At 42.0% G+C, this 19,689-nt stretch overlaps 1 protein-coding gene and 2 non-coding genes across 3 annotated transcripts; all 3 read left to right on the top strand.

Annotated features, from left to right (window-relative positions):
- The first annotated feature begins 778 nt into the window (after positions 1 to 778).
- On the top strand, positions 779 to 5,652 carry RPS3A (ribosomal protein S3A). Its single transcript, XM_061142493.1, has 6 exons — positions 779 to 932; positions 1,598 to 1,701; positions 2,063 to 2,250; positions 4,250 to 4,458; positions 4,976 to 5,085; positions 5,290 to 5,652. The coding sequence occupies exons 1-6, from the start codon at positions 871 to 873 to the stop codon at positions 5,409 to 5,411; spliced, it is 795 nt and encodes a 264-aa protein (XP_060998476.1). The 5' UTR covers positions 779 to 870; the 3' UTR covers positions 5,412 to 5,652.
- On the top strand, positions 3,533 to 3,599 carry LOC133058129 (small nucleolar RNA SNORD73). The gene has a single exon (XR_009693240.1). It is a non-coding gene; the product is annotated as a small nucleolar RNA SNORD73 (small nucleolar RNA).
- On the top strand, positions 4,706 to 4,775 carry LOC133058130 (small nucleolar RNA SNORD73). The gene has a single exon (XR_009693241.1). It is a non-coding gene; the product is annotated as a small nucleolar RNA SNORD73 (small nucleolar RNA).
- Positions 5,653 to 19,689: the final 14,037 nt, after the last annotated feature.

Genomic DNA, 19,689 nt, shown 5'->3' on the forward strand with positions numbered 1-19,689 from the left:
GCTAGCAGACCATATCCAGCCAGGAGGAACTTCCTTATCCCCTGCAACTGAAACTTTTCCCGAAAAATCAAAGTATCTGGAAACACTGCAACCATAGTCCCTCATACTCTCAGGGAAACAATAATTCACGCCACTGGAACAACCAACCACCCCCCCCCCCCCCCAAAAAAAAAAAAACCCCATCGCTCCCAAAACACCTTTTTATCAATGTACAAGAAATTTATAGAAAAGTACACTAGTGTACAGCTTGATGGATGCTCACAAGGCGAACGCATTCCACTAACCAGCAGCTTTCAATAACAAGCAAAACATAACCAGTATCTTCGATGTTACACTTATTTAATCTTAATCCTACGAGGTAGATCACACTACTGCCTCCATCTCAAATACGAGGAAGTACAGACAAGTCACAAGGCTAAATATTATTACTGAAACTAGCATAGGAACCTAGGACCTGCTGTCTAATCCCGAATCCCACAGGTTTGGGGTTTGAGAAAAAACAGGCTTGAAATGATACGGTGAGTTCAGCTTCGATTGACGCTGAGTGAGAGTCCGCTTCCAAGGAAACCTACTTCCGGACTTCAGAGCCTCGGAAACCATCAATACCAGGAGTCCGCACCTCAGATTACCAGCGCGAGCACTTCCGGAGCTCGGCCTCTCAAGTAGCGGCCGCGGCATTCTGCACAGCCTCCCCACACATGAGGGCGCTGTCATAGGCACACTCGGACGCTTGCCTCTCTCTGCTGTCGCGATATTCTTGAGGCCGGAAGAGCGTAATGTCGAAGGTCACGTAGACAGCGCGTCCCGCCCCGCACGCCTAAGTTCTCGCGCGAATTGCACTTCCGCCCTTTTGGCTCTCTGAGCTGCACCATGGCGGTCGGCAAGAACAAGCGCCTTACGAAAGGAGGCAAAAAGGGAGCCAAGAAGAAAGTGTAAGTGGCAACTATCGCGGCCTCCGCTTTGGGGGACCCCTACCGGAGTCGGCGAGCGGCTTCTGAGCCGCAGAGTAAGCCGGATGGCGAGGATTCTAGTTGGATTACGCTGGCGGTGCGGGGTTGGTAAACTGAACCGCTGCTCGGCGGCGTCCGGTGCTGCTTTGAGGGGGCCGACTGTTTTTCCCCTGGCCTTCTGGGCCTAACGCGCGCCCCTTTTGAGTCAGGTTTCTGTCGCGAGTCGGACAGGAATTGTGGGATCATGGGCTTCGTAAATTCCACGGATAATATCTTTCTAAGATCTGGAGATGTGAAAGGCACTTTTGTGGTTCACTCAGGACCCCGCGCCTCTCCGCCGCTTGGGCCGGGTGGAAGCTAGCACGATGTCCTAAAGCGTGCGGATTACCAGTGTGTGTCTTCACGAAATAGTAAAAGTGAAGCGACATTGCTTGTCCGGAGGCAGTGTTTGTATGGTGGGAGGACCGATGGTGTGGGGAGACGGTATATGTTCGTGGCATAATTAGTTGACCGGAGTGAAGAGCTAGATTTACGTATGCGCCTCTAACGTCGCTGAGAAGAATTTAGTTAGCCTTTTAAATTAATTAGAATGAGGAAAGTTCAAAACAATTACGTGATTTAAAACTTAAGCATGTTTTTAAATCCAGGGTTGACCCATTTTCTAAAAAAGATTGGTATGATGTGAAAGCACCAGCTATGTTCAATATAAGGAATATTGGGAAAACATTGGTCACGAGAACTCAAGGAACCAGTGAGTATCTTATTCTTCGTTGTTTTTCTTCCATGGAGACATGCGTGTATCTTGGTCTACTGTCCGTTCTGTGATGGGATATTTAAGGAAATGTCCGCTTTTGATTGCGACTTTGGCCCCATTGGGGACTGTTTGTCCTATGGCACTTGTGGAAGCAAGATGGTACTTTTAAGAATTACCAGTAAAATGGGCATGGTTAGTTTTGAGCTTCTAATAAGCACTGTCAGTAGTCATTGGTGACCATATGGATTTAGTTAACAAACGTTAAGGTCTTTATATTCTTAATGCTTGAACATTAACTTAGCTGGCTTGACGTTGCTTATGTTGTTCCTAACGTTAACAATTGATTTTTGTTTTATAGAAATCGCGTCTGATGGCCTCAAAGGTCGTGTTTTTGAAGTGAGTCTTGCTGATCTGCAGAATGATGAAGTAGCATTTAGAAAATTCAAGCTAATTACTGAGGATGTTCAGGGCAAAAACTGCCTGACTAATTTTCATGGTATGGATCTTACCCGTGACAAAATGTGCTCCATGGTCAAAAAATGGCAGGTGAGGAGAAAATGGATGGTGCTGCAGTGTGCATGGTCAAAGCTGTCATGATTTACTGTCAGGACGGAGCGTGTTGTGCAGTTGCGGTGTAGATTCTGTTTAAGTCTGATGTCTTCTCGCTGCCGTTGGGTGTGGACTTGAGCGTGAGCAGCAGCCGTGGTGGTCAGTTGCTCAGTTGTCCCCACACTCTTTCTGTGACCTGTGGACTGAGCTGGAAAAGCTCCTGTCTGTGGGATTTCCCAGGCAAGAATAGTGAAATGGGTAGCCATTTCTTTCTCCAGGGGATCTTCCCATCCAGAGATCCAACCTGTGTCTCCTGCATTGTAGGTGCATTCTTTACCAGTAAGCCACCCAGGAATCCCTTAAACTGAGTTCAGGATTTAATATTGGATTATCATCAAAGTTTTTTTGCTGCATGAATTAGCACAGGTTTGCGTGACTTAGCACAGGTTTGCAGTTTTGGCTTTGCCTGTCCTCAGAACACCTTTGAACCTCAAAATCTTGTGAATTTTATCATGAGAGGGGGGACTGGGCTAGTTTTGATTGTCTGTTGTACTATACAATAGGAGAGGCAGAGCCTCTGGAGTGAGATTGAAATTTGGTTACCTTTTCCCAGTTATAGTCTCTGAAAAGTAAGTTTAGTTTAGTCCAATCCAGTCTCTTAGTCCTGTCCAACTCTTTGCGACCCCATGGACTGCAGCACACCAGGCTTCCCTGTCCATCACCACCTCCTGGAGCTTGCTCAAACTCATGTCCATCAAGTCAGTGATGCCAAAACCATCTCATCCTCTGCTGTCGCCTTCTTTTCCAGTGAGTCAGTTCTTCACATCTGGTGGCCAAAGTATTGGAGTTTCTGCTTCAACATCAGTCCTTCCAATGAATATCCAGGATTGATTTCCTTTAGGATGGACTGGTTGGCTCTCCTTGCAGTCCAAAGGACTCTCAAGAGTCTTCTCCAACACCACAGTTTAAAAGCATCAATTCTTTGGTGTTCAGCCTTCTTTGTGGTCCAACTCTCACATCCATACATGACTACTGGAAAAACCATAGCTTTGATTAGATGGACTTTTATTGGTATAAAAAGTAACTTACAGCTTACTAAGCCTTGGTTTTTTTAAATGTAGGTAAGAACATTAGCTCATGGAATCAGGATGAAATAAAAGATCCATGTAAGCATGCTTTGTACAGAACTTGTTAACAGAGCATTTGCTACAAGTTGGTTTTAACTACAGGAAATAATGTCATTGGTTCAGATACCTTTTGGGAATGTTTTGTGTGTGGGAATGAATGATGACAAAATGTTTCAGTCCCAAATGATATAATGATTATACCGTTACATTTCTGACATTCCCCTAAGGTTTTATAGTTGTATTTCTGGAGGTATTTTAAGATTTTTCACTATGATTGCATTATATTCATTTTTTAAAGTAAGGCATAAAATTTAGAAAATTCAAAGAGGGCAAATCTTTTCGAATTTAGGTAGTGTTAAGACCATGGGTTTTTTAAGATTGTTTTAGCCATGAAATTGAATCCTTATTGTGGCTTTGGTTTGGAACATAAAGGACATTTTAAAGTATGTGTGCTTGGTGTTATTACATTAGATGTCAGTATTGTAGAGTCTCTTAGAACCCATTTTTTGTTTACTTGAAGAGTTAAAAAGTTGATTGGGGGAGGAGCAGATTGTTAAAGGCTAGCATGTGTATGTAAAAGAGGGGGTTCTTTGCAGATAGTGATAATGAGGCTAGAGAAGCTACCTGGAGGAGGGGGGGAAGACAGCCAAGAGGACTCAATATTTTAGGTCTGGAGGAGAGTAAGAATTCAAGATGATTGTTGGTAAGTTCACTTCAAGGACATTAACTCTGTGAATTAGCCCATTTATATTATACTTGATATTATGTAACGAATACTTGACCTTCCACTTTTTTTAAATTGGGATTTGAGGGATAAAAATGGATAACTTTAAGTCTGGTATAACTGACAGTGTCATTTTTTTCACTAGACCATGATTGAAGCTCACGTTGATGTCAAGACTACCGATGGTTACTTGCTTCGTCTGTTCTGTGTGGGCTTTACTAAAAAGCGCAACAATCAGATCCGGAAGACTTCTTATGCCCAGCACCAGCAGGTGCGCCAGATCCGTAAGAAGATGATGGAGATCATGACCCGAGAGGTGCAGACAAACGACTTGAAAGAGGTGGTCAATAAATTGTAAGTGTTTTCCTTACAGTACAACCCTCAAATAAGGAAAAGCATGTGAGACAAGGTGCGGTCAGAACTGTGTTTAAATTCTATGAAACTGTCTAGCTGCATCTCTTGAAATGAAACCATATTAAGTGTCCAGTAAATGTTGCTTGATGGTTTCTCATTTGGGCAGTTAGTGAGACTTGAAGCTCAGGACTCATCTTCACCTTAGAAAATACACTGAGTTGACAGTCCTTTCACAATTAAGTATGGGAATAAATGATGACAAATGTTTCGGTCCCATATGATGTCCGATGATAAAACTTAAACATTTTTCTGATGTTCCCATGCAGTTGCTTAGAGCTGTGTTTGGAAAAGGCATAAGGCTTGGATTCAGAAGGCTCAAATACTGATTTTACTACTAAGTAGCTGTATAATTCAAATTATTTAACCTTCACCTTATGAAGGGGCAATAACAGAATGAGGATAATTGTGGATTAAATGAAGTGTAGGTTTATTCTAACTTATCATAACTGGTTTACAGGATTCCAGATAGCATTGGAAAAGACATAGAAAAGGCTTGCCAATCTATTTATCCGCTCCATGATGTCTTCGTTAGAAAAGTAAAAATGCTGAAGAAGCCTAAATTTGAATGTAAGTGAAGTCACGGGATTTCTGAAAGAAAATTGTGTAGAAAAGTAGAAAAATATATTGTTTCCTCCTTTCTTTTTTTTTCTTTTTTGAGGCCAGGTGTTACTTTTTTTTATCCTGTCTTCCCTGTATAGTATTATAGGGTACTGATAATATGTTTCAAAATATGGTAGGCTGTAACAATTTTAATTTTCTCCTTCTTTTCAGTGGGAAAACTCATGGAGCTACATGGTGAAGGTAGTAGTTCTGGAAAAGCTACTGGGGACGAGACAGGTGCTAAAGTTGAACGAGCTGATGGATACGAACCACCAGTCCAAGAATCGGTTTAAAATGCAGACTCTTAATGGTGACAAATAAAAGATCTTATTTGTGGTATTTTTTCCCTGATCATTCTTTTTAAATAATCTGACAGCTTGTTTAAGATGTTCTGATTTGTGGTGAAGTTTTCTTACCTTTTATGTGTATTTTATGTTTTTAGTTACTAAGTAGCTGAGAAAGGGTAAGATATATTGTAAGCAGGAATGGTCTGGAAGTATTATAGATGGTGAATAAAAGGAAACCCTTTGTTTACATGGTTGAAGTTTTGAATGTGAAAGTCACTCAGTCCTATTTGGCAAGAATACTGGAGTGGGTTACCATACCCTTTAGGGATCATCCCAGCCCAGGGATTAAACCCAGGTCTTCTGCATTGGAGGCAGAGTCTTTACCACCTGTGCCACTAGGGAAGCCAAGGTTGTTCTCAAATCTCTGAATGTCTTATTAAAACATTTCAGGGCCTTGCTTCCAGGATTTCTGATGTTGTAGTTCTAGGATGAAGTCTGCAGTTTGCAAGTTTTCAGGTGATACTGGTGACAAGGAACCATACTTTGTGAACCACCGTCGTAAACCGCACAGTGGGAAAAAAAGAGCTTACTGCCATTTAGGTTTTTCTGGGTTTGTCTTTTAAAAATATAAATTCTGTCTTCTGTTCTCTAGAGGTAAATCCCCCACTGAAAACCTTAAGTCAAGCTGAATTTGGCTAGACAAGTAGAGAAACTGGTTATTGGTTTCCTGTTAAGTGGGCATTTGTCTGCTATCCAGTATTTCCTTCTAGTCACTCACCCATTCTGTTCTATACCTTCTCCGCTCAGACCTCTGGTTTTTCATTCTCAGTTCAGCTGATGGCCTTGCTGCTTGAGAATAAGAACCTCAGAAATCCTGTTATTTCTACCTGCCTCATGCAGGGAAAGACTGAAGGCAAAAGGAGGAAGGAGGTGGCAGCAGTTGAGAGATGGATACCATCACTGACTTGGTGGGGTCTGAGCAAATTCTGGAAGATAGCGAAGGACAGAGACGCTTGGTGTGCTGTAGTCCATGGGGTCACAGAGTCAGACACAGAAGCCTCAGATTCTACCCTCTGTTCTTGGCTCCATCAGTTCTCACCTTTTTCATTCCTCTGCCCTTTCAGATACATCCCTATTCAAACTTAACAGCAAAGCTTGAAAGAGTTAACCATATTTCTTGCACGTAATCTTACTTTTCTTCCTTGAATCTGTCGCAGTTGGGCTTTTCTGTTTGACACTTTTTCTTACACACCACTCTTAAGGAAGCTGTTGCTGTCAGAATCAACAGATGTCATTGCTAAGCCAGTGGTTGGTTCACCCTTGGCTTTCCTTTTACTCCTGTAACAGGATGACTGGCAGTTGCTTTTCTCATGTTTCTCAACTGCCTCCTGGAATTGGCCCTCAGACTTTCCCTCCCATGTTGCTGGCTGCTGTTTGCTAGTTTGTTTCAGGCCTCAGTGTTGGAGAGCCCCAGTCCTTTTATGTTTACCAATATTCTTTCTAAAAATAGTCTTACTCGATTTTTTGGTTTTAAATAAACTGACTCAGAATTTTACTTCTAGTCTGTACCTTTTTTGAACTCCAGGTTTGTCCCTCCAACTCCCAACTTAATGTTGATAGGCATTTAACATGTCTAAAATTGTATGACTGAACAACTTCACCCATCCTATGTTACTTTTTACAATTTATTTTCTAAGGAAAATACTTACTTGGCTGCATCAGGTCTTAGTTACAGCAAATAGGCTCAGTGATTGAGGTGCATGGACTTTGCTGCTTCATGGCATCTTAGTTCCCCAACCAGGATCGAACCCGGGTTACCTGCATTGCACAGAGGATTCTTAACCACTAAAATGCCAGGGAAGTCCCCCCATCCTGTTTTAGACCAAAGTAAGTCCTCTGGTCATCGATTCATAGTTCATTCAAAAGAAATTTGGCAGTCCAGTGGTTAGGTCTGTGTTTTCAGTGCCAAGAATATAAGTTTTTAATAAAGAAGAAACTATCTGGAATCTAACCATTTCTTACTGCCTCCGTTTCTGTCACTTTGGAGGAAGTCATTACCAGCCTGTGCTAGGAATTGGTTGTGTTCAGTTACTCAGTCGTGCCCGACTTTGCAACCCCACAGACCGCAGTACACCAGGCTTCTCTGTCCTTCACCATCTGGAGCTTGCTCAAACTCCTGTCCGTTGAGTCTGTGATGCCATCCAACCATTTCCTCTGTCATCCCATTCTCCTGCCTTCAATCGGGGTCTTATGAACTGGCTCTTCACATTAGGTGGCCAAAGTATTGGAGCTTCAGCATCAGTCCTAATGAATATTCAGGATTGCTTTCCTTTAGGATTGACTGGTTTGATCTTGCAGTTCAAGGGACTCTTGAGTCTTCTGCATCACCAATTTAAAAGCATCAATTCTTTGGTGTTAGCCTTCTTTATGGTCCAACTCTCAAATCCATACATGACTACTGGAAAAACCGTAGCTTTGACTATATGTAACTTTTGTTGGTAAAGTAATGTCTTTGCTTTATAATATGCTGTCTAGGTTTATCATAGCTTTTCTTTTCTTCTTCTTTTTTTTTTTTTTGTCATAGCTTTTCTTCCAAGGAGCAAGTCTCTCTACCACCTACAGTGATTTTTGGAGCCCAAGAAAGTAAAGTCTGTCATTTTTTCCATTGTTTCCCCATCTGTTTGCCATGAAGTGATGGGACCAGTTGCCACAATCTTTGTTTTTTTGAATGTTGAGTTTTAGGCTAACATTTTCATTCTTCTCTTTCACTTTCATCAAGAGGCTCTTTAGTTTCTCTTTGCTTTCTGCCATTAGGGTGGTATCATCTACGTATCTGAGGGTATTGATGATTCTCCCGGGAATGTTGATTCCATCTTGTGCTTCATCCAGCCCAGCGTTTCTCATGATGTACTCTGCATATAAGTTAAATAAGCAGGGTGACAATATACAGCCTTGACGTACTCCTTTCCCTATTTGGAACCAGTCTGCTGTTCCATGTCTACTGACTTGCTTCCTGACCTGCATACAGGTTTCTCAGGAGACAGGTCAGGTGGTCTGGTATTCCCATCTCTTAAGAATTTTTCAGTTTGTTGATCCATACTGTTGATGTGCCAAAGGCTTTGGCACAGTCAATAAGGCAGAAATAGGTGTTTTTCTGGAACTCTCTTGCTCTTTTGATGATCCAGTGAATGTTGGCAATTTGATCTCTGGTTTCTCTGCCTTTTCTAAATCCAGCTTGAACATCTGGAAGTTCACGGTTCATGTACTGTTAAAGCCTGGCTTGGAGAATTTTGAGCATTACTTTGCTAGCGTGTGAGATGAGTGCAATTGTGTGGTATTTTGAACATTCTTTGGCATTGCCTTTCTTTGGGATTGGAAGGACCCAATCCCAAAGGACCTTTTCCAGTCCTCTGGCCACTGCTGAGTTTTCCAAATTTGCTGGCATTTTGAATGCAGCACTTTAACAGCATCATCGTTGAGGATTTAAAATAGCTCAACTGGAATTCCATCACCTCCACTAGCTTTGTTTCTTGTGATGCTGCTTAAGGCCCACTTGACTTCTCACTCCAGGATGTCTGGCTCTACGTGAGTGATCACACCATCAGGGTTATCTGGGTCATTAAGATTTTTTTGTGTGTAGTTCTGTGTATTCTTGCCACCTTGTTAATATTTTCTGCTTCTGTCAGGTCCATACCATTTCTGTCCTTTATTTTGCTCCTCTTTGCATGAAATGTTCCCCTTGGTATCTCTTAATTTTCTTGAAGAGATCTCTAGTCTTAAATTGTTTTCCTCTATTTCTTTGCATTGTTCACTTAGGAAGACTGTATCTCTCCTTGCTACTCTTTGGAACTCTCAGTCAGATGGGTATATCTTTCCTTTTCTCCTTTGCCTTTTGCTTCTCTTTTCTCAGCTATTTTTAAGGCCTTCTCATACAGACATTTGCCTTTGTGCATTTCTCTTTCTTGGGGATGGTTTTAATCACTGTCTCCTGTACAATGTCATGAACCTCCGTCCATAGTTCTTCAGGCACTCTGTATCAGATCTAATCCCTTGAAAATATTTGTCACTTGCATTGTATAATCGTAAGGGATTTGATTTAGGTCATAGCTGAATGGTCTAGTGGTGTTCCCTACTTTATTCAGTTTAAGTCTGAATTTTGCAATAAGGAGTTCATGATCTGAGTCAGTCAGCCCCTGGTCTTGTTCTGACTATGGCACTTCTCCATCTTTGCAAAGAATGTAATCAGTCTGATTTCAGTATTGGCCATCTGGTGATGTCCATGTGTAGAGTCAGCTCCTGTGTTACTAGAAGAGGGTGTTTGCTGTGACCATGCGTCCTCCTGGCAGAACTCTGCCAAGAGTTAGCCTTTCTCCTGCTTCATTCTGTGCTCCAAGGCCAAACCTGCCTGTTACTCCAGGTTATCTCTTGACTTCCTACTTTTGCATTCTAGTCCCCTATAATGAAAAGGGTATCTTTTAGTTCTAGAAAGTGTTGTAGGTCTTCATAGAACCATTCAACTTCAGCTGCTTCGGCATTATTGGTTGGGGCATAGACTTCAATTACTGTGACATCAAATGGTTTGCCTTGGAAACAGATCATTCTGTTGCTTTTGAAATTGCACCCAAGTATTGCATTTCAGATTCCTCACTTAAATGGCCCCAAAGCTTATGCTTTTACCTCTTAAATCAGTAGATCCTGCTGGTACGTTCATCCCTGTCTTTCAGTCCTTTCCCTCTTATTTTTCTATAGTTTTAACTTCTGGCTACTAGGAAAATTCCATGTGGACAGCTTTTTTGTGGGGAGGAAGGTGGAGTCTGGCTCACTGCTACACTCTCCAGTCCCTTGAAGTTCAGTATTTTTTGAATAAAGGAATGAATGGCATTCCTTTACTGAAGAACCAAATGTTTTTAGTAGAAAACAGTTGTAGATTTGGGTCTGAAGTGACAGGTGCTTCCTTTCCAAGGTAGAAGTTGGGAGTTGAGTCTACAGGGTGGGGACCAGGAGTGGAGAAGTGGTGGCTTGCTGCTTCATGCTGAACATTGAGTAAGATGATACAGCCAATGAACCTCCAGTCTGCTACAGCTCTGAGGAGGGCTTGGCATGGTTTTCCTTTAGAAGGGTTCATTTGAAAACGCTTCCAAAAATGTTTTTTAAATATGTCAAGGCATGACTGAAATAGCAAAACTATCTTGATTTGAAACTGGCTCTGGCTTTAATGTGTACAGTTGAGCAGCACCGTTAATTTGAGAGAAGACTGCCAAGGGAGTATGCTAGATTATTGGAGTGAGCCTAATTATACAAGTTCTGAAATGCAGAAGTTTGAGGCAGAAGTGGTTGTAATACAATGTGAAGACTGCCCAGCGTTGCTGCATCCTCTTTGAGGATGGAGAAGGGGCCATGGGCCAAGGAAAGAATGGCTTGTATCAGCTGGAAAAGGCAAGGAAGTTCTCAGGGGCACACTGGCTGATAGAATATCCCATCATTATCCCACATGGCATGCATAAGCCTCAAAATAACACCACCGATTTATTGAACAGTTTGAAACGTTTTTAGCACATGGCCCACTACATCTATAGTACTGTGTAAACATTGCTTGAGCACATGGCCAGAACTTTTCCCTCAGCTCTTATGTAGTCTCAGCACCACACGGTTATATTCTTAGTGCCCACTCCCAGTCAAGCTGACTGCTCTGGAGTTTTTTTGCTGAAGCTTCTTTTTTGGTTGATTGCTCAGGAAGTTCATTTTCTGAGTTCCTGTATGAACACAGTTTGTCATTTGCTTTATACGTGAAAGTCACTTGTATTGGATCTAAAATCCTCAGCTTACTCTTTGAGCATCTTAATTATATTACTTCTGTTTTCTTCTGGCATAAAGCATTGCTAATGCAAGTCTGATGATAATTTTCTTTCCCTTGCAAGTCACCTTCTGGTTTTGGCTAAAAGCCCAAATAATTTGTTGTTTATTCAAAGTCAAATAACTTTATAGAATTGGTAACAGTCTGATAGAATAGTCTCAGGTATGCAGCGTAGGCATACCTTGGAGATACTGTGAGTTTGGTTCAAGACCACCTCAGTAAGGTGAATAATACAACAGTGAGTCTCAGGAATTTTTTGGTTTCCCAGTGCATGTAAGAGTTACAGCAGCATTTAAGTGTACAATAGCACTGTCTTTAAAAAAAAATACATTAATTTAAAAATACTTTACTGCTAAAAAATGCTGAACATCATATGAATCTTTAGTGATTCATAGTCTTTTGCTGGTAGAGGCTTTGAAATATTGCAAGAGTTGCCAAAGTATGACACAGGTAGGAAATGAGTGTCGCTGGGAAAACGGCGCTGGTTAGACTGCTCGACAGAGTGCGGTCAGACTGAATGGCTTATCTGCACTCTATATAGTTTCAACAGTGTTTTTTTTGTAGTGTAAACTGCCTACAGTAGTTGTTAGCATTTCTCCTGTTTTCTTATTTGTTTTTTTACAGGACCTTTTGTCTATAACCTTCTGGCAGCTGTTGTCATCTCTAACCATCCATGCTCCGTGCTCTTGTATGTTGGGCTGTATTTCTCTAAGACAAGGGTTGACTAATTACTCCCCATGGTATAAATATGGCCAGTTTCTGTTTTTGAATAGCCTACAAGCTAAGAATGGCCTTTCAGTGCTGAAAAAAAGTATTTCACTATGTGGGACAGAAGTATTTCACTATGTGGGGAAATTATGTGAAATTCAAATTCCAGCATCCATAAGTAAAGTTTTATTGGAACCCAGTCACATTCGTTTATCTTCATGTGTTGTCAGTTGCTGCTGATTGCACTACAGCGGCAGAGTTGAGGACTTGGCAACGGAGCATACATGGTACTCATCAGCTTGCAGTACACTGCAACTCGCAGTGACTAACTCCACAATTTAGTGCCACACCTATCACGTGTGTAAAAAACATCTTCAAAGATGGCAATATATAAAATCTCAATTGCAAGTCAATAGTAACAGGTGAATCAATTTTTTTTCTTGCATATACAGATGAACCTTTATTTAAAATAGTACTTCAAATAAAAGGGACAACCATCAAGTGTTCAAATTGTGAAGAAATAGTTGAAAACCTGGACTGCAAGCTGCCAGGTGAATTGCTTTTTAATGATGCAGAATCATTTTGAACCCTAATTAGGTGGGATGTTAACACCCCACCACAAAGAAGGATCTGTATTACAGAAAAAAATTTATTCAACGAGCATCATAGTTTGGCTTCATTAACAGAAGTTCTAGAGATTTGTTTCCTGTCCTAATGCTTACATAGGAAGGAAGTGAAAGTCGCTCAGTTAACTGGTTAACACTTACACCCCTAAACATGAGGTCGACTGCCTGAAGGGAGGCCTGACTCTGGGAACTGGAGACAGTCTATCCATCAGTAAAGAGACCTACCTGGTCAGGTAAAAATAGTGTTCTCTGGGATGCACCAGCCTCAGAAACTCTTGGAAAATTGTCTCCCACCCCGTTATCTGAAGCACAGCTGCTGCTTCAAAGGGACCGTCACTTCAGAGACCCTTGACTGCCTGGACCCGAGTCACAGTGGCTCAGCTGAGTAAAAGGTAATGGCATGCACTGTGCTGCTGGGGCTGGCTAGCTGCAGCACCAGCTCTGCAGAGGCAGAGACAGGTGGTCCCTGCTCGGCAGATCTGGGCATGCGGACTCCTGTGCTGAGTGGGGCTTTTGCTCATGGCATATCATCTGGCTTGCCACTTGAAAGACTCTTCAGACCAATTAAAACAACCCTCTTAAAGGCTGTATGTTGTGGGAACAAGTTGTGGCTCCGGGTTGGACAGGGTTACTCAGGTAGTGAAGTGAAAGTCGCTCATTTGTGTCGGACTCTGCAACCCCATGGACTCTACAGTCCATGGAATTCTCCAGGCCAGAATACTGGAGTGGGTAGCCTTTCCCTTCTCCAGTGGATCTTCCCAATCCAGGAATGGAACCCAGGTCTCCCGCATTGCAGGCGGATTCTTTACCAGCTGAGCCACCAGGGAAGCCCTACTCAGGTAGATGTCTGTGGAAAAGGCCAGTTCTCTGATGTGACCCAGGAGAACCCTCACACATGGCTACATGTCCACCATCATGGGCTGTGCACACAATAGATCTTCCTCGTGCATGACACGCTCAGACTCCTGTCAAGTTGGTCTTCTTTTTTTTTTTTTTTGGTCTGTTTGTCTTGAGGTGGTTGGGGCCAAATCACACAGGCTGACTACTGACAGACTACACCAGTCCTTTGGTCACCTTTCCGGGCAGCTGCTGGCGCCTCAGCACTACTGAGGCATTTTTAGGTTACAATAGTGCTGTCTCAGTCCAATCAGCTGACTGGCCACACAGCTGCAGCACTTGAAGCTAAAATGCCATATGTGTCATGTTCTTAGTTTTCCGGACCACTTACAGTCTCACTATGGGGCACTTTTTGTCACAAAGGCCACCTGGCAGATTTGCCATTTATTTAACAGCTGCCTGCTCTCCATGGATATTTAGCATAGCTGAGCATTAAAAAGCTTTCTGACTACTCCCCTCCTCCAGTTCTACATACCTGATTGGGTCACAGACTAAAAGGATCCCCCTAAAAGGATCATCTCATCTTGGTTGCCTCCTGGGTGATAATCAGAAAGTCTGGGTGACAGTAGGGATACCTGGGGAAAATATGAAATTATAGGTACAGATTTTGTGGCAGCGGAGGGAAGACAACAACCTTGGCATCTGGGAGGAAAATAAAGGAGGGAGGGAAGGAATAATTCACGATGATCCGGGGAGCATCATTTCTCAACTGGGCCTACTGGTGTTTCAGGCTGGACAATTCATAGTTGTGAGGAGCGGTTCTGTGCTGTGTCGGATGTTTAGCAGTACTGCCGGCCTCTACAAACTAGATGCCAGGAGCATCTTTCCCCAATTTGTGACAGAAATGTTTTCAGACACTGTCAAATGTCCCGTGGGACAAAATTTCCTGCAATTGAGAACCACTACCCTTGATTCAGGGCTTCCCTTGTGGCTCAGCTGGTAAAGGATTGCCTGCAGTATGGGAGACCTGGATTCGATCCCTGGGTTGGGATGATCCCCTGGAGAAGGGAAAGGCTACCCACTCCAGTATTCTGGCCTAGAGAATTCCACGGACAGTCCATGGGGTCCTAAGAGTCGGACACAACGGAGCGACTTCGACTCACTTACCCTTGATCCAAAATTGCTATCTGGGTCAAGTGGCTTGCATGTGTGCTCAGGTGCTAAGTCATGTCTGACTCTTTGGGACCCCATGGACTGTAGCCTGCCAGGCTCCTCTGTCCATGGGATTTCCCAGGCAAAAATACTGCAGTGGGTTGCCATTTCCTTCACCAGGGGATCTTTCCGACCCAGGGATGGAACCCACATCTCCTGCATCTCCAGCAGATTCTTTACCCCCCAAGCCACCTGGGATCAAGTGGCAGCTGCAGCTAACAATCTGACTTGCCACTGGGCTTGTCATAAACAGGACGATTAATGTACAGCCTATGCCTGGTGCCATCAACAGTAGCTCCCAAATGCAAACATTTACAAATGTACCCAGAATAACACAATCTTGATTCAATCTGGCTGATCCCATGCTTTTTTACAAAGGAAAATTTTTTACAATGGAAATATTTAATAGTATGGCCAGGGGTATTACATAGTGATTTGATATTTGCATATATTATGAAATGATCACCACAATAAGTTACTATCCCCCCAAAGTTATTACAATATTGACCATATTCCTTATCCTATATATTACATTGGTTTATCTACTTTATAACTGGAGGTTTCTACCCTTTAATCTCCTTCACCTATTCTGCTCCACCCCTCCTGGGAAACCACAGAAAACTAGTTTGTTTTCTGTATCTGTAAGTCTCTGTGGTTTGTTTCTTGTATTCCACTTAAAAGTAAAACCATATGTTTATCTCTGACTTATTTCCCTTAGCATAATACCCTCTACATTCATCCATGTTGCCACAAATAGCAAGATTTTTTTAATGTCTAATATTCCACTATATAATGTCTAATATTCCACTATATATATATATATATATATATATATATATACACACATATATATATATACAGCACATCTTCTTTACCGGTCCTCTATTGTAAAAATGCTGCAATGAACACTGGTACATATATCTTCTCAAATTTGTGAATACCTGGAAATGAATTGTGGGATTATACAGCAGTTCTGTTCTCAACTTTTTCAGGAAACTTCATACTGTTTTCATAGTGGCTGAACCTACTGACAATCCTACCAGCAATGCATGAGGGTTTCCTTTTTCCACATCCCCAAAACCTATTTGTCTTTTTGATGAAAGCCATTCTGACAGGTGTGAGGTGTGGTTTTTTTTTTTGATCTTTGCAAAGCACTTGCTTTATGTTCTTTTTTTTTTTTTTTCAGTGGGTTTTGTCATACATTGACATGAATCAGCAATAGATTTACACGTATTCCCCATCCCGATCCCCCCTCCCACCTCCCTCTCCACCCGATTCCTCTGGGTCTTCCCAGTGCACCAGGCCCGAGCACTTGTCTCATGCATCCCACGTGGGCTGGTGATCTGTTTCACCATAGATAATATACATGCTGTTCTTTCGCAACATCCCACCCTCACCTTCTCCCACAGAGTTCAAAAGTCTGTTCTGTACTTCTGTGTCTCTTTTTCTGTTTTGCATAAAGGGTTGTCGTTACCATCTTTCTAAGGTGTGGTTTTGATATTCACTTCCCTAACAATTTGATATGCATTTCCCTAACAGAGTTTCATGAGAAACGCTAGGCTGGATGAAGCACAAGCCAGAATCAAGATTGCTGGGAGAAATATCAATAACCTCAGATATGCAGATGACACCACTCTTATGGCAGAAAGTGAACAAGAACTAAAGAGCCTCTTGATGAAAGTGAAAGAGGAGAGTGAAAAAGCTGGCTTAAAGCTCAACATTCAGAAAACTAAGATCATGGTGTCCAGTCCCATCACTTCATGGCAAATAGATGAGGAAACTGGAAACAGTGACTGACTATTTTTTTGGGCTTCAAAATCACTGCAGATGGTGACTCGCAGCCATGAAATTAAAAGATGCATACTCCTTGGAAGGAAAGTTATGACCAAACTAGACAGCATATTAAAAAGCAGAGACATTACTTTGTCAACAAAGGTCCATCTAGTCAAAGCTATGGTTTTTCCAGTGGTCATGTATGGCTGGGAGAGTTGGACTGTGAAGAAAGCTGAGCGCCGAAGAATTGATGCTTTTGAACTGTGGTATTGGAGAAGACTCTTGAGAGTCCCTTGGACTGCAAGGAGATCCAACCAGTCCATCCTAAAGGAGATCAGTCCTGGGTGTTCACTGGAAGGACTGATGCTGAAGCTGAAACTCCAATACTTTGGCCACCTGATGCGAAGAGCTGACTCATTGGAAAAGACCCTGATGCTGGGAAAGACTGAAGGCAGGAGGAGACAGGGATGACAGAGGATGAGATGGTTGGATGGCATCACTGACTCGATGGACATGAGTTTGGGTGAACTCCTGGAGTTGGTGATGGACAGGGAGGCCTGGCGTGCTGTGGTCCATGGGGTAGCAGAGTCAGACACGACCGAGTGATCAAACTGAACTGAACTCAACAACAATTAGTGATGCTGAGCATCTTTCATGTGTCTGTTGGCCATCTGTATGTCTTCTTTGGGAAAATGTCTATTCAGATCCTCTGCCCATTTAAAAATTGACTTATTTGTTTCATGTGTTGTATGAGTTCTGTATATATTTTGAATGCTGTTGTTATCAGTAGCTAAGTCGTGTCCGACTCTTTGCAACCCTATGGTCACATGCCAGGCTTCCCTGTCCTCCACTATCTCCTGGAGTTTGTTCAAGTTCATGTCCATTGAGTTGGTGGTGCTATCTAACCATCTCATCCTCTGCCACCCTCTTCTCCTTTCGCCTTCAACCTTTCCCAGCATCAGGGTCTTTTCCAATAAGCTGGCTCTTCACATCAGGTGGCCAAAGTATTGGAGCTTCAGGTTTAGCATCTGTCCTTCCAATGAATATTCAGGGTTGACTTCCTTTAGGATTGATTGGTTTTATCTCCTTGGAAGTCCACAGGACTTTCAGGAGTCTTCTCTAGCACTAGCATTTGAAAGCATCAATTCACCAGTGCTCAGCCTTTTTTATGGTCCAACTCTCATATCCGTACACAACTACTGATAAAAACATAGCTTTGACTATACAGACATTTGTCGGCAAAGAGATGTCATCGCTTCTTAATACACTGTCTAGGTTTGTCATAGTTTTCCTTCCAAGAAGCAAGTGTCTTCAAGTTTCATGGCTTCAGTCACCGTCCACAGTGATATTAGAGCCCAAGAAAAGAAAATCTGTCACTGTTTCTACTTTTTGTCCTTCTATTTGCTATGTAGTGATGTGATCAGATACCATGATCTTAGTTTTCTTAACGTTAAGTTTCAAGCCAGCTTTTTCATTCTCCTCTTTCACCCTCATCAAGAGGTTCTTTAGTTCCCCTTTGCTTTCTGCCATTAGAGTGGCATCATCTGCATATCTGAAGTTGGTATTTCTCCTGGCAATCTTGATTCCAGCTTGTGATTCATCCAGCCTGGCATTCTGCATAACGTAGAACAGGGTGACATATACAACGTTGTTGCATTCCTTTCCCAATTTTGCAAAAGTCTGTTGTTCCATGTAAGGTTCTAACTGTTGCTTCTTGACATGCATACATGTTTCTCAGGAGACGGGGTATTCCCATCTCTGTAAGGATTTTCCATAGCTTGTTGTGATCCACATGGTTAAAAGCTTTAGTGCAGTCAATGAAGCAGTAGTAGATTTTTTTTGGAATTCCCTTGCTCTATGAGCCAATGAATGTCGGCAATTTGATCTCTGGTTCCTCTGCCTTTTCTAAATCCAGCTTGTACATCTGGAAGTTCTTGGTACATGTACTGTTGAAGCCTAGCTTGAAGGATTTTGAGCATAACCTTACTAGCATGGAATATGAGCGCAACTGTCTGGTAGTCTGAACATTCTTTGGGATTGCCCTTCTTTGAGACTGGAATGAAAACTGACCTTTCCCAGTCCTGTGGCATCAGTGGAGTTTTCCAAATTTGGTGGCATATTGAGTGCACCACTTTCAAAGCATCATCTTTTAGGATTTGAAATAGCTCAGCTGGAGTTCCATCACCTCCACTAGCTTTGTTCGTAGTGATGCTTCCTAAGGCCCACTTGACTTCACACTCCATAATGTCTGGCTATGTATGAGTGAGCATGAGACTGGGATACGCCAGGTTACCCAGTCACTAAGACCTTTTTTGTATGGTTCTGTGTACTCTTGCCCCCTCTCCGCATTCTCTTCTGCTTCTATTAGGCCCTCAATGTTTCTGGTAAGGACCAGGTATTTTCCATTATTTTCCCATTCAATAGGCTGCCTGTTTGTTTTGTTCATGGTTTCCTTTGCTGTGCAAGAGCTTTTTAGATTGATGTTGTCCCATTTATTGTGGCTTTTATTTCCCTTGCTTGAGGAAATGGATCCAAAAAAATACTGCTAAGACCAACATCAAAGAGCATACTGTCTGTTTTCTTCTGAGAGAAGTTTTATGGTGTCAGGTCTCACATTTAGGTCTCTAATTCATTTTGAATTTATTTTTGTATATGGAATGAGAACATAGTCCAGCTTGTTTTGCACTTAGCTGTTCAGTTTTCCTGACACTATTTATTGAAGACGTCATCTTTTTCCCCACTGTATTGTTGCTTACTCTGACAAATTAATCGTCTGTGTAAGTGTGGGTTTATTTCTGGGCTGTCTATTCTGTTCCATTGATCTATGTGTCTGTTTTTGTGCCAATTACATAGTTTTGATGACTGTAGCTTTGAAAGTAGTTTGAAATTGGGGAGTGTGATATCTCTATTGTTCTTCTTTCTCCATATTGTTTTGATTAGAGTATTTTGTGTTTACATACAATTTTTAGAATTATTTTTTTCTAGCTCTTTGAAAGATACCTTTGATATTTTGCAACGGATTGTGCTGAATCTGCAGATTGTCTTGGGCTGTATGGTCATTTTAACAATATGAATTCTTCCAATCCATGAGCATGGTATATATTTCAATTTGTATCGTCATTTTCTGCCATCAATGTCTTATAGTTTCCAGAGTATGAGTCTTTTACCTCTTTGGTTAGATTTATTCCTAGGTATTTTATTCCTTTTGATGCAACTGCAAATAGGATTGTTTTCTTAATTTCTCTGGTAGTTCATTATTCATGTATTGAAATAC

Source organism: Dama dama, chromosome 5 (assembly GCF_033118175.1).
Source record: "Dama dama isolate Ldn47 chromosome 5, ASM3311817v1, whole genome shotgun sequence".
Classification (NCBI taxonomy): domain Eukaryota; kingdom Metazoa; phylum Chordata; class Mammalia; order Artiodactyla; family Cervidae; genus Dama; species Dama dama.

Excerpts from the sequence above, each read along its gene's own strand:
- RPS3A (XM_061142493.1), top strand. The coding sequence starts at position 871 with ATGGCGGTCGGCAAGAACAAGCGCCTTACGAAAGGAGGCAAAAAGGGA. Across the intron at positions 4,459-4,975 it reads AAAGAGGTGGTCAATAAATT|GATTCCAGATAGCATTGGAA; the intron begins GTAAGTGTTTTC and ends ACTGGTTTACAG. Across the intron at positions 5,086-5,289 it reads GAAGAAGCCTAAATTTGAAT|TGGGAAAACTCATGGAGCTA; the intron begins GTAAGTGAAGTC and ends CCTTCTTTTCAG.